This window comes from Aulostomus chinensis, chromosome 21, assembly GCF_037954235.1.
Source record: "Aulostomus chinensis isolate RoL2024-O1b breed Wild chromosome 21, RoL_Achi_v1.0, whole genome shotgun sequence".
Classification (NCBI taxonomy): Eukaryota; Metazoa; Chordata; class Actinopteri; order Syngnathiformes; family Aulostomidae; genus Aulostomus; species Aulostomus chinensis.
The window spans coordinates 13,123,180-13,135,800 of NC_141340.1; the positions used below are offsets into that span (position 1 = coordinate 13,123,180).

General features: G+C 39.2%; 1 protein-coding gene across 5 annotated transcripts in view; it reads right to left on the minus strand.

Annotated features, from left to right (window-relative positions):
- pmfbp1 (polyamine modulated factor 1 binding protein 1) overlaps nt 1-12,621 on the minus strand; it is a 122,861-nt gene that overhangs the window by 92,258 nt on the left and 17,982 nt on the right. For all 5 annotated transcript variants that reach the window (XM_086191041.1, XM_086191042.1, XM_086191043.1 and 2 more), the window contains exon 4: nt 969-1,030. In XM_086191041.1, coding sequence (XP_086047167.1) covers nt 969-1,030 — 62 coding nt within the window. The remainder of the gene's footprint in view (nt 1-968; nt 1,031-12,621) is intronic.

Consider the following 12,621-nt stretch of genomic DNA (forward strand, 5'->3'; position numbering starts at 1 on the left):
CATTTTTGTCAGAGGGGGCAGTATAGGCAATGTGACGCATGGCTGTAGAGGAGTAGAGGAAAAAGAGGAGGTTGTCTAGGCTATCCAGCAGCAAAAAAACAGATAAATCACGAGCATTTCCTTTCAGTTGGGCAAGTGTGACAGATTCAAGCCAGCGCAATGCATGATGGGATATAGGGATGGGAAACTTTTACTCAGTGATGTAGGGTATCGTAAAACTCGTAATATAACTGGAATTTTTGGGGGGGCTAAATTGAGAGTTTTTCAAACTGTGTGGTTTCAAACAACTTTTTTGAAAGCAATACGTCAAAATGTGTTTCAAAATATGTCGATGGAAAAAGTGGATGAGTGCGCGTGCAGGTGTACTCTTCTCATACAAAGTATCTGACAGATTTCTTTGGACTGAAGTGCTAAAGAGTGGTATTACATTTCAGTTTCACATGGAGGTGAATTAGATTTAATTAAATTCAATTGTTTTTGTGTTAAACAATGTAAAACAAGTTGTAACTAGAGCTTCAGCAAGCAGCGGAGATTCTGTTATTTCCTCATATTAAACTGTTTTTTTATTCTGTTAGTCCATGTATCCAGGTGACAATGTGACAGTGCACATAAAAATAGGCATTAAGCATCAGAATCAGAAAATTCTTCTTTCATTACATAACAAAATAAAAACATAGTCTTTCCAGAGAAGTCTTTAGGGGCCTTGCAGGAGCGCTGCACTGTGGGAGATATCGTATAGGGATTCGCATATTGCCGTGGGGACAGAGGTGTTGCTGGTGCTCCCTGAGGAGACAAGGAGTCCCTGAGGCCAACTCTGCTACACTTCACTACACTCGGGAACTTGTGTATGTGTGTAAGTGTGTGTATGGTCGATTCATGAAGTTATTATAAAGAAGTCGCTAGATATTTGAGCCAAGAGTAGAGAAAATATAACAATCACAAGTCATTCGTTCTAGTAAGGCACTTACTGATGAGGGATGGAGGCTGTCGGTCCAACATCCTGCAGTAAAATGCTAAGATCACCTGGCACCTGGGACAAAGGAAAAAAAACAGCTTCACAACAAGGTACGGTATGAGGTTTATTATATATGTGAGATTATGATATGACATTTAAAAGAGAAAAATAAACACTGCACTTGCTTTTCTCGAATGTAACAAACCTCTGACATTTTCAAAAAGGGTCAGCGTTTGCATCTTTTTTATTACTGTTCAATTAAAGAAAACAATTTCATAGGATGGGATTTTCTCAAGTGCTGCGAACTGCAATGACGTTTGACAGCACACGGGAATAGAGGTGTAAACTGTCACCCCTGACTTATTAGCGGCTTGATCACTGTGTCATTAGGAGGAAAGCATCATGGGAAAGACAGGGGATAAATTGAAATACAAACAACAGAGGAGACAACATTACTTCTTTCTACTTGACTCGTTTTTTTTCCCCTCAAACAGAGATGCAAAAACAAGAATTGCCAGAATCAAATCAAAAAGCCGACAAAATGAAACACTGAAGAAAAAAAATTGAGGATGACCCTAAAATGGGTCGCAGAACCATTTGTATTGGGTTTGAGTAACATGCATAATGTGGAAAATTAATGTATTTTCTTACTTTTTAGCAATGCACATAATTTACAAGTGACTGGAGACTTAGCATAAGAAAATAAATTGTAAATAATGAAAATAAATGATTTCACAGTCAGTTTCAATGAGTGGTTTGCTGTGTTCTTTGTCAGTACTTTATAAATCAAGATGCTCTTGCAGTTTTGTTTGTTCAGGCGCCTGTCATGCCAACAGTAATTTTTGCTGTTTTTGTTCAGGATTGAAATAAAAGATGCATGGCAATGATTCTAAAAACATGGGACAACCAACATGGAATATTTGACAGAGAGTAACTTTCTGTAGTCGAAGGACAGAAGAACATCCTGCAGTCTTGTTTTAATTATCCAATCGATTGCAACACCTTGTAACAAAGTAACCTCCACCTGTCTGCCTCTCTATGTTGCCTTCTGTTTCTGCATATGTGTATGAGGGGACAGGTCGGAAATATGGGTCTGCAGTGTTACTGATGAAGTTATGCTGTACTGTGTCAGCACAAAAGAAATCATAATTGAATGACTCAAACATGAAAGAGTCAACACGGGGGGTCCTGTTTTGTTGTTACACAAATATTTAAAAAAAAAACAAAAAAACAAAACTGACCAGACAAGCAAAAAGCGTGCTCAGAAAATGAAAAACTGGATCAAGAAATAAAAGAAGCAGACACACATAAAGAGTGGAAGCTTGAAAGAAAGAGCGAGAGAGAGAGAAAGGTAGACAGAGGGAGAGTGAGCACTACTGGTGAAATATCGGCCACTCTATCGTCGTGGTGACAGGGGTCACTCTGGGAAAAGGAAATCAATACTGACAGCAATGAGTCACTGGTCAACACATAGTGTTGTAGAGTGTGTGTGTGTGTGTGTGTGTGTGTGTGTGTGTATTTCAATTATGCATATGCAAGGGTTAAAAGTATGCACGTATGCAAACACATTTGTGTGCACACATCGTATATAATAGTGAAATAGTTACCAAAATATATCTATACAGTACAAAGGCAAGATAAATGGAAAGATAAAATTCAATACATTAAAATTTTTGGTTAAGACAAGATTTCCCATGCTGGACAGGTAAACCTTCAGAAAAAAAATTAGATGAAAACTAATTTACCAAAAATAATTCATTATTATATAACAGTCATCCATCCATTCTTCCACACTGCTTATCCGTTAAGGGTCGGGAGGGTGGAGCCAATCCCAGCTGACACTGGGCGAGAGGCGGGGTTCACCCTGGACAGGTGGCCAGTCCAGGGCCATCAGGAGCAATTCGGGGTTCAGTATCTTGCTCAAGGACACTTAAACATGGTCACCAGGGCAAGTGAGAATTGAACCAGCGACCCTTTGGTTGTTAGACAGCCACTCTACGTCTGAGCCACGCCGCCCCTTGTAACTAATTTAATTATTCATAAATAATTAGTAAGCTTATATTTCAATACATGGTCATAGAAAAGTGTTGTATCATTTGTTGACAGCAATATTTCTCCAAAAAGTGAACTTTTTTTTCCCTCCTCCATCACTTCTTAGTGACTCCATCACATAGAAAGAGCCAGCCACATATATTTAGCTTGATGCTAATGGCAATTGATAGGTAACAACCCCAAAAATGAATGTTTCCAGCCTCCCAAACACATCCTCTGGTATAATCCATGTCTTCTTTATCCAGCTGTACACTCAGTAATCAACAAAGACCTTTTTAACACTTTCTCTTTGGATCCTATTCGTGGTAGCGCTAAGAATGAGTGGCTGAAGCACTGAGCTGAACCAACTTTCTCAGGCTCATCTATTCTAATTCGTAGTAGCACCAAATTGGGAGAGCTATGGTTAATTATCTTTTGCAAAAGGTTTTTGTGGATTACTGAGATGTGGATAATACTGGTGGCACTTGAGATTTTGTAAAGAGACATTTTTGATAGTTATGCTGTTGTTAGCTGTAAGTCCCCGTTAGCTTCAAGCTAAGTATAAAGGACTGGCTCTTACTGCATTCTTGAGTCACAAAAATGTAATACAGGAAGGAGAAAAAAAAACATCTTTGTGAGCTCAAAAGACCTATTTTTTACAGGTGAAGTGTCCCATTAACCCACTGATTTTTTTTTAACTAAGGTCATTCTTTTAAAAAAATACCAATGGACTGTATAATTATTTCATTGAGCTCAAAAGTAGACATAGTTGTGTGACCATATGCTCATCAAAGAACATGAGGACACACACATTATTTTATCCCCCAAACATTACCAGGTATTCAAATGCAGCTGCAAAGTGACAATGAGCAGTCCCGCTACACGTAGAGGTCAGTGGCTGATATTGGTAGGCTGCGGATGGATACCTTATATACCCTTGGGTTACAAGGAGTTATGACCTGCTTACATTATTAAGGTGAGTAGTAGGCTGTGTTATGTATGACTAAACAGCTAGTCAATTCATTACAGATGCAATCCCCTAAGTACATGAATAAGCACACACCTTCCTCTCTTGCTCTGCTCCTCTGAACTGTAAAGGAGACAAAATATTGGTGGGATGCAGAGCACTTGAGATAAATCAGAAACAGGAGCAAATTAATAATAAGGAATAAAACAGCATTAGCTGATTAAGTATGTATAGCAAAGTGGCAGGTGTAATTTACAGGCAGCTGGGCTGGGTGTCCGGAATAAGGTCTCATTACGGATCAGAGTAGGTGCATGTGTACGTGTGCATGTCCATTGCGTTAGTAATCTGTCACCAGTGGTCTCGGCTTCAAGAAAAGGCCTGCAATCTATGGTAATGAGCCCTGTGAAGGTTATGACCACGGTAAACTCATTTGATAGAGGTGGGGCATATACAGTTCTGTGTGTGTGTGTGTGTGTGTGTGTGTGTGTGTGCGCACGTTTTATGTTTAATAAAGCTATGCCATTAAAAGGGGGTGAGTAAATATACTATTAAAGTAATGGTCAAAATCAGCAGAGTGCATGAGTAAGAGGAAAGATAACAGGAAGTACATTACATGAATGTTGCATCTCATCAGTTCCTTTGCTTTGCTGCTCAGGACAATCAGAAGAGGTATCTACTTTATATCGAAAGGGTTGCAAAAATAGTCAAATTCTTTCTTTCTTTTCCCAGTAGGAAATGCTGTCATGGGTGATATACATTAGCAGTTAGGCATGTAAATAACGCTGTAAATTTGGTACTTGGTACAAATGTAACGGAATTTCTGAGATTTTTAAATAATAAATTAGTGTAATAAATTAATTTCAAAAGTGTTCCAATAAAGGTTGTCATGGAAACTTAACTACTTTAAAACCCACTACTCTGCATGTGAGCAGACTCTGGGCAAACACCCTTAACTCACTGATGTTGGGCTAACTTCACAATTTCTGTATTAATGTATTGTTACGAATAAAAGACAATCACAAGACCATCCCATTATTTTTAGATGTATTTCCAAGAAAACTCACCATCTCCTCTTTGGAGCATTAGTGGATTTTTTTATGCTTAACAAAAGTTCCAAAATTTATAACATTTTTATTTTTTCCCAGTTTACAAATATGACCGTACCAACATAATGCCCCGCTGTGATATGATCTGATGCCTAAATCGTACATATGCAGGTCTGTGTATGGCAGTGGTCCTCATACAACTGCAACACTGTTCATAAGCCTCAGAAATGCTCACAGACTCGCACAAAAACACTCCTCTCACTGGCTGAAACCTCCCTCTCTCTGCAGCATCAGCATTTTTTCTTTTTTTTTTTCACAAATCCACAAGCTGACCTGTTGCAGTACTTATCGTGACTATTCTGCTCATCATTGTCCAATATCTTCTGCAGGGAGGGAAGGTTAAGTGTGATTAAAAAAAACAAAACATGTAGCGTCATATTTTCAGAATTTAGTCATTGACTTGAAGTATCACTTCTCATTCTCAACCCGAGTAGGAGTAGAGCAAAAGAAGTACTTGTAGTGATATAATATCGAAAGTAGTACTTGCAAAAAAAAGGCAAGAAATAAAGAAAATGTATAATAGCAACAGTCAGTCAGGGAATGAGTTCTCCACTGTCACCGTTCGTCATTTCACTTACGTCTCCCTCCATTTCTATTTCTTTGTTACCAGCCTCCAACCTTGTCACACTCTCTTGTCTTATCCTGTCTCATCCACTTGTCCCTCACCCACGCCTCCTCTTCCATGCCACCCCCCACCCCCCACACACACTTGCCCCTTTCTTGTTTCTTTTCTATCTGAAAATAGCTATCCATTTATGCAATCATTCCATTTTTCCATTCCCCATCTATTCCTTTTGTCTGGAGCTAGGTCAACTGAAAGCAACGGAGGAGAAAAAACAAAAGCGGGAACATGTGTGTGTGTGTGAGTCACCAGATCACAACAGAAAGATGAAAAAAAAAAAAAAACATAACGCAGTACACAGTGATGGTGACTGGAAGGAACACATCGGCATCTTCCTCTACAATGCTGAGGCCTGTATGTTTGAAGTGAGTGTATGTACAAAAATATGGAGTTTAATTTTGCCCAGCATGAACTTGATGCAGGTGTAATGTGATGCAACTATGACGATAGCCTACAGGAAAAAGATCAGCTTCCTTACATGTTTTCTGTTGAGAAGATATGGCATGTCATTCAAATGTAGCGGGTGAGTAGATGTAGAAATATACATTATATACCCACACAAGTTCATTCCACGTATTACTTTACATTTAAACTGTTTCTTAGATGGACATATATTTGTCCCGTTTGTGCAGTCTACAGAGCAGGACTCCAATTTACAACAGTGATGCAAGATTTGATCCTGATAGAAACTTGAGCAGTCACAAAGTCATGTTTTAAAATATAAAAATGTACTACTGCACTGATTCGCAGCAGATTGATTGGGAGAATGTTGAAGTCTTACATATTACTTTGAAGGGGAATCCACAAGGGCAGATGTGTGCCTGGCTTATTAGTAATGCAAAACATTTGCACAACTATCCCCCATTTTTTTTGCCTCTGTGAATTGGAAGAAGAGGAATTTTTATTCTCAGCAAATGTGTGCTGTTGTGCTTTTATATCGATCTAAAGCTGGCGGATCCAGCCTGTAAGAAAATCACAAAGGATAAGCATTGACTGCCGTTAGGCTACAAATAACTTACTATCTCTATAATTCATCCATCTGTTGACTTTTTTTTTATTCACTTCTTAATTGACTGCTCTGTAAGAAAAAAAAAAATTAAAAACCTGAAAAATTTAGCTTCAATTTTACAATCACAACTTCGTATTTCTTACACTGTGTTAAGACAAAAAACAGATATAAAACACAGAAAAGCAGCCAGACATTCTCATCAAAACTGTTATATCAGTTTGTCAAATTTGATGAGGAAATCAAATGATTTTTCAAAACCTTAAAGATTCTTAGGTTTTACAACTTTTTAATGAGTTACATACAGTAAGTAGCAAATGCATTTTATGAACGAGCACGAGAGTTTTGGAGGGAAGAATCCTTATTAGCCAATTGCCTCCCAGAGCCAAACAAGAAAACAGATACCCTTCTCTCCTCTGTGCATGCATGAGAGAGCTGGGACCCCGAAAGTCTAGCTGATGGCTAGTTAGCTTAGCACAATCACTGGCAGTGGTAGGGCAGTTTAGCGTACCGCTGTCTCTTCCACTCAGCTTCCAAAGAATGTAGTTCCCCCTGTGTATTCTGGTTCAGATAACATTAAAGGTCACTGTTTGTCCAGAAGTAGTTTCAACTATAATTCTGATTATAAAATCACAATTTCTCACATTTAAAATTTTGATTTCATAGAAAATATTATACACAACCCAAGTATACGTTAGTGCAGTCAATGACAGTTTTGTAGAAAAGCGTACCTCGTTAATCAGACATTCTGAAGCTATGTACGATAACTGTACACCTTCAACACTTACAGGTCCTTTTTCAAACCTTGCAAAAAGCGACAGAGGTGGGACCCATTCTGCAGTGACACCACTGCCAACCCATTGACCGGAGAGTGTTGTGGTGGATACAAGTCAAAATACTCTGTGAAAGTCAGGGATGACTTGATAACCTCTCCACTTGGCTTCATCAATTTAAAAATATCTGAAACACGGCATCTTTAGTGTTATACAAACCAGGTGTACCAGGTGTACCTTTGGGCTTTCTTCATCAGATAAATTTTCTGTAAATTGCCGAATCGATTACATCACTGATGACTGGATCCATCCATCCATTTTCTACCGCTTAACATGTTAAGGGTCGGGGGGGCTGGAGCCTATCCCAGCAGCCTTCAGGCAAGAGGCAGGGTTCACCCTGGATAGGTCACCAGTCCATCACAGGACCAACACATAGAGACAGACAACCATTCACACTCACAGTCACACCTACGGTCAGTTTAGAGTATCAATCAGCCTCGTCCTCTCTTGATGTCTTTGGACTGTGGGAGGAAGCTGGAGTACCAGAGAGAACCCACACAGGAACAGGGAGAACATGGAGACTCACACAGAAAGATCCTGTGCCCAAGCCAGGACTCGAACCTTCTTGCCGTGAGGCGACAGTGCTGACCACTGCACCACCGTGCCGCCCATGACTGGATCATTATACCTTAGACATCAAGTAAACACAGAACCTGCTTTTACTGTCCAATTAACATCCGCAGTATTCCTTGAAATAAAACTGCCATCAAATGATTATCGTACAGGTTAGGAAGCCAGAGTGGTCTCGGTGTTTCAGACGGACTAGTTACAGTTCCATTCGGTGGCAGATATATTAACAAAGGTTTACGAGGGCAGAGCACTACATATGTAAGTCTGGCCTTATGGCTGACCTTACAATGCACTTAGTATCCTGTACAGGGAGTAATGCTGCAGCCACTCCCACAAGCCATTTATTCCAGCTAAAGACCGTCAAGCACTCATAAATCAGCATTAGGAACCTCTTTTAGCCTCTCTCCTTCTCTCTCTCTCTCTCCCACTCATTTACTTTCCCCTATTTTCCTTCATGCTTTCTTGTCTTCATCCACTCATTTTAACATTTTACCTCTGACATTTTACCATCCTTTTAACAACTCTCCCTCACTTTCTCCTTGTCTCTTATCTTCTCACACCTTTTATCCTATTTCTGTTGATCTCAACAAACTGCTTCCTCTCCTTTCTACCTCTTCCACTCCTACCTCACTCCTTTTGTTTGTTTTTTTAAACACCCTTCCTGTTTTACCTGCCATCACTCGTCTCTCACCCACTCTCTCTCAAAACTCCATCTCCTGCAGATAGAGACGGCGGCCCTGAAATGTCTAACCTGGTATTGGCACATCTATTGATTTTAATTAAGCTAATTAGTTCATTATTCCAAAGATCAAACCGGGGCATCCATTACGGCATAGAGAAAGAAGTGTGTGTGCGTGTTTGTGTGTAGGTGTGTGTGTGTGTGCATGTGTGTGTGCACGTGTGCCTACGAATAGTGAGGACAGTAGAGTTAATATGGTAATGAACGCGATCAATTATCGCTCACAGCAAAGTCATTAACAACAACATTAGCATAGTCAACCATCGCAACCCCGTGACCTCCCTTGCTCTTTTTCTCTCACTCTCAATTCTCATTCTCCCTCCGAGCAGCTGCTACATAAGCAAATGTACAGATGTGTGTGTTTGTGTGTGTGTGTGTTTGTGCCTGAACGAGAGAGGGCGAGGGAGAGAGTGAGAATAATAAAGGTCACACGGTTCAGAGACGATGTTTTAATGCATACCTGAGTTGAGTTTGCACATTCATCGACTTGAACAGTGCAGTCACTAAAGTCAGGTTTGGAGAATTTGCCTTTTTTAACTTTTCGTGCAAAGTAAGATTTGGCTTGAGGTTTAAAAATTGTATTAAAAATTCAAATTGATGTATGAAGTGGGCAGGGAAGAACGCGTCTTAGAGGGGATGGTGCATTGTTGTATAGATCAGTTCTGTGTGTGGATTTTGGGTATGGCTCATTGTTATCATTGAACTAAAAGAATGATCCTCGATTTTTGATAACGGTATTTAGACAGGCAACCTATTTTCTGTATTTTAGTCTATCTGAATAAGCGGCAATATGAGAGTTCCTTCTTCATGCCACTTGCAAGTTCCAATGCTGGAGAGAACAAGTGAGAATTAGATAGGAACAATAAATCCAACCTGCAACCCAAAACTGGACAAAAGTTTTGCTTTCACTGTATCTGGTCCGTTGCATGGGGCATGACCCTTGCACAACAGGACCCGAGCTGGGCATGGGTCAGATATTGACTCTAGAGTAGTCGCTTTTTTCCTGACTTTTGGTTTGTTTATTTTAGTCCCACAATTCTGAGGTATTTGTTTTTTGGGCCAAGTATTCCTCGATCTCTGTTGACTCACTTGTATCTATGGCACTATACATTACCTTTGAATATTAGTTGGCCCTTCCATAATTCTACTCTATTCCCCCACGGATGAATGATTCGGTTCAGATTAAATAGGTGTTTGTGTTACTTCTATGGAGGGTGCTTCATTGTATCACACAAAATTTTTTTTATTTTTATTTTTTTTAGCGTAGATTACAACCTTTTTTGTCACTTTGTGCCTGTTAATTCCCATAAACCTGAGAGCAGGTGCTTTAAAATTCTTATGAAAAAGAAAATCACAAAAATTATCAAAACCACCGTATAAACAGATATGCATAGAGATTTGTTCACTTCTTTTGTAACAGTAAAACAAAATACATGTGTTAAGTGTGACTTTTATGAGCAAGGCAAGATAAGTCTATCAAATGAGACATTTACAGTTCAGGCTTCAGCACAAAGACTACCACACATCTCCAGTGCAGACACAAATGTGTTTACAAACACGTGGGTGTTTTTACTTTGCCTGGTATGGTAATAATTTGAAAATTGCGTGGGAATGATGAGATGATAGGATGAGTGGATCAAAGAGAGGGGCCAGAGATCCCAAATGATCCCTACTGATCTGTTCTGATCTACACTGATCCCCCATAGGCCTTTCACAGTACTTCATACTACCCTGCAGGCAAGAAGCCAAACACTGGGAATTAAAACAGCTACCCAACACACAAATACGCTCACTAATCTATACGGCATGCATATAGTAAAAAAAAAAGAAAAAAAAAAAGAAAAAAGTTATACAGGCATATACACTTATGCTTGAACACTAATGGCATAGCATAAAGACTTACATCAAGGTTGGTTATCTGAGTTGTGTGATGGAGTACACATCTGACCTCAAATCTCAAATGTGTGCTGATGAAAATACGTACACACTCCTCTGTCGATTGAAGCCATTGAGAATTACCACGTTGTAGGGCCTGATGATGTATAATTCTTACAGCAGACAGAAGCTTCTACGACAGGAGTTGTTTTTAAGACACCATGTTGGCAACGTCTGTGACTCGTGTGGCAAAATGTGAAAAGTTAACCTGGCCTTCTTTTGTCTGAATACACATCTGTGAGAATACACAAGTCAAGCAGAATTCCAGGGGACAGGGTAAGGCCTTGTGGGAACCTCCATGATCTCTGATGCGTTTATGAAGTCTCTGATTCTGTTTCATTTTGTCTGGCACATGCCTCGAATATGTTGAAAAAATAAATTTTGCAAGGGATTCAACAAGTTAACAGGCTAGGAATTAGCCAGCAGGCTATAGATACCTCTGCCGCTATCTCAGCTGTCCCCCATTCGCATATTTCAATGGACTTGCTTGTAAAAAAAACAAAAAAACAAAAACCTTCTGTCCATCTGTGAACAAAAGCAGTTTCTTGTGTTGGTCAAAAAGCACAATCCCCATTTCGCCATACAACTCTATGTATGTCGAAATGTTTCGTGTCCTAGCTAACTTCATCGTTTTCCTGTTAGCTGACTTGTGCTTTTGACCTGCCTTGAATAAAGCCAGTTGGGGGGAAAAAATCTTTCACAATTGTCCAAAAAGAATATAAGAATCAAAAAAGGAAATTATAAATGTTTACTGTGTTTTATTTGTATGTTTTATGATAAGTCTTTTATTTCTTGACTGGCTGCAAAGCTAGCTAGTTACTGAAACGGATACAAGCACAAGCATCGAAAGTACAATGCTGGAATTCTTCATGCTAATATCAGTTCAAATTGTTAAAGGAACAAAGCTCAGCTGCCTCTGAGAAAACCAACTATAGTTCAAAAATACAAACACCAACAGGAGTGAAATCAATCTTTTTGTTTTTACAATTGATTGCGTCAACTTAGTTGATGCCAACGCAACCTTTGACACATATTTTCATGGAATTACTGTTGTTATTTTAGTATAGAGATGGGAGCCAAATTGCTAATTAATAGTTAGGGGACTGGGTGAAATTAAAGATTTTTCTTCGTATTCAATGTTTTATAATCCACTTAAAGGGCAACACATGTCAAGCCAAATGATTTTGGTATTCTCAAATATTTGATTTAAGTCAATACACAGCAAACATGACATGTATCCATTTGTCTATGAATTACAAACAGACCAATTACAGTCGTCTAGAACAAAAAAATACAAGACTTAGATTTCATGATATTATGACCACAAGACAAACTCTGTTTAGTGTCCATTATTGTGCATCAACAAGACCATACACTACGATTCAATCAGACGTTAGCCAAGCTCCTATTACAGAGCTCATTGCATCGTTTACATGGTGGAAAGGTCCATAAGTAGTTCTAAATGCTCTTCATTTGATTGGATTTCACATTATGGACATCAGAGCAGAAACACACTGTTGTCCCTTGACTACCCCTAATAGACTGTTGAGTGAGTAAGTCCATCTGTTTGTATTTGTTTTCCAATTTCGACTCTGAAACGTACAAAGTAACATAAACAGACAGCGAGAGCATCATTTAAGATTGGTGAAAATGGAGATTCAAAAGCTTCGACGACGGGTCAACGGAATGGCTGCAGAGTGTAGCGATCCTTCACACTATGTGTCTCTCTGGCCAGCGGGGGAAGATTTGAACGTCACTAACAATAACAAAGTAGTGCTACTGGAAGGACTGAAGGACTCCCGTCAACTAAGAAAATATCATCTTATCCCATTTTCGAATCAGTCTTCATCTATTCCA